General features: G+C 24.7%; 1 protein-coding gene across 1 annotated transcript; it reads right to left on the bottom strand.

The window, feature by feature from the left end:
• Nucleotides 1-42: 42 nt before the first annotated feature.
• On the bottom strand, nucleotides 43-857 carry LOC115242192 (fatty acyl-CoA reductase 2-like; the record flags this gene model as incomplete). Its single annotated transcript, XM_029818325.1, has 2 exons — nucleotides 43-199; nucleotides 682-857. Coding segments are annotated over 2 exons (333 nt in total), but the record flags the coding sequence as incomplete, so codon positions are not given.
• Between the last annotated feature and the right edge of the window lie 388 nt (nucleotides 858-1245).

The raw sequence follows: 1245 nt of genomic DNA, 5'->3' as shown, positions 1-1245 counted from the left end.
TAAGATATGCCACAGTATTGCCAATACATAATGCATTATTACACTCTCGGTAAATAATGTACCAGGCGTCCAGAGAATTCCTTCGAAGGGTATCTTTTCCACGATTTTAAATCCTCTGTTACTATTTTCTTGTAATGATACATTTTTTTCATCAGGAGAAGTACAGTTTACAACAAAACATGTAGACTCTGGTGTGAAACTAATAATAAATAATATTATAAATTAATTTAATGCAGTATAAGTAATAAGATTTTATAAAAATTGCATTAAATTTCAAAAATATCTTACAATTAGATAAGGAACATAAAATATATAATTATATTAAATAAAATTGCGAGAATGTCACAAGATATATTATTATAGAATATTACAAATTTTATTTTAACATATTTTAACGAATTAAGCATTAAGAATGTAGATTGTAGATGTATAAAAAAATTTTATTTAATTATTTTAAACATCTCAATTTAATCTTATCCAAGAGAAAATTATATCTAAATTTAATCGAGAAAAAATATAACATTTTAACTGTCTAAAGTCTAATACAAAAAAACGAAGCAATTTGAATAACGCGTGTAATAATAGCACAACATAAATTTAATTTCAAATTAAGATAATTTCCGTTTGTAGCAAATGTAAAGCTAGAGATACGTTAATATACATATAAGTTGATGATCGTACGTTGTCAATCCAAGCTTCCAAATTACGAGAATTATAATGTTGATGACAGTGTCTACTGGTATGTAATTTTGTGAAATATTTTTACTAGCATACAGTGCTCGTAATAATCCTTTGCCGCCGAAACATAACAGTCCTAGTGGACCATTAAAATTATCTATCCATTCTGGAATTGGATCCTTCAACGAAAATATCACTAACAATCGGAATATATTTTTTGGATCATTATATCATTAGATTATTATATAACTATTATAATATATAAAGAGCGTGATATATCTTTTCTCTCTTTGTACATTACAAAAATGAAAAAAGATAGTGGAATTGCAAACTCAAAAATCTAACTTCAATTTTTGCTTAATTTAATATTTAATTAGATAAGCAAGCTTAACTAAATATTTAGATATGTTCACATATTATAATATATTTTAAATGTATTGTTATCTAAAATAATTAAATAAATTGTTTCGGGTAACAAAATTTTTAAATATTATTTATATAATTCTAATAATTTTATACTATAGCAGTGTTACGTCCGGTGGACTCCACGATTCTTTTCTTTCACGT

Source organism: Formica exsecta, unplaced genomic scaffold (genome assembly GCF_003651465.1).
Source record: "Formica exsecta isolate Colony F162 unplaced genomic scaffold, ASM365146v1 C16400529, whole genome shotgun sequence".
Classification (NCBI taxonomy): domain Eukaryota; kingdom Metazoa; phylum Arthropoda; class Insecta; order Hymenoptera; family Formicidae; genus Formica; species Formica exsecta.
The sequence above is the reverse complement of the archived record's forward strand: the minus strand, read 5'-3'. Positions and strand labels throughout refer to the sequence as shown.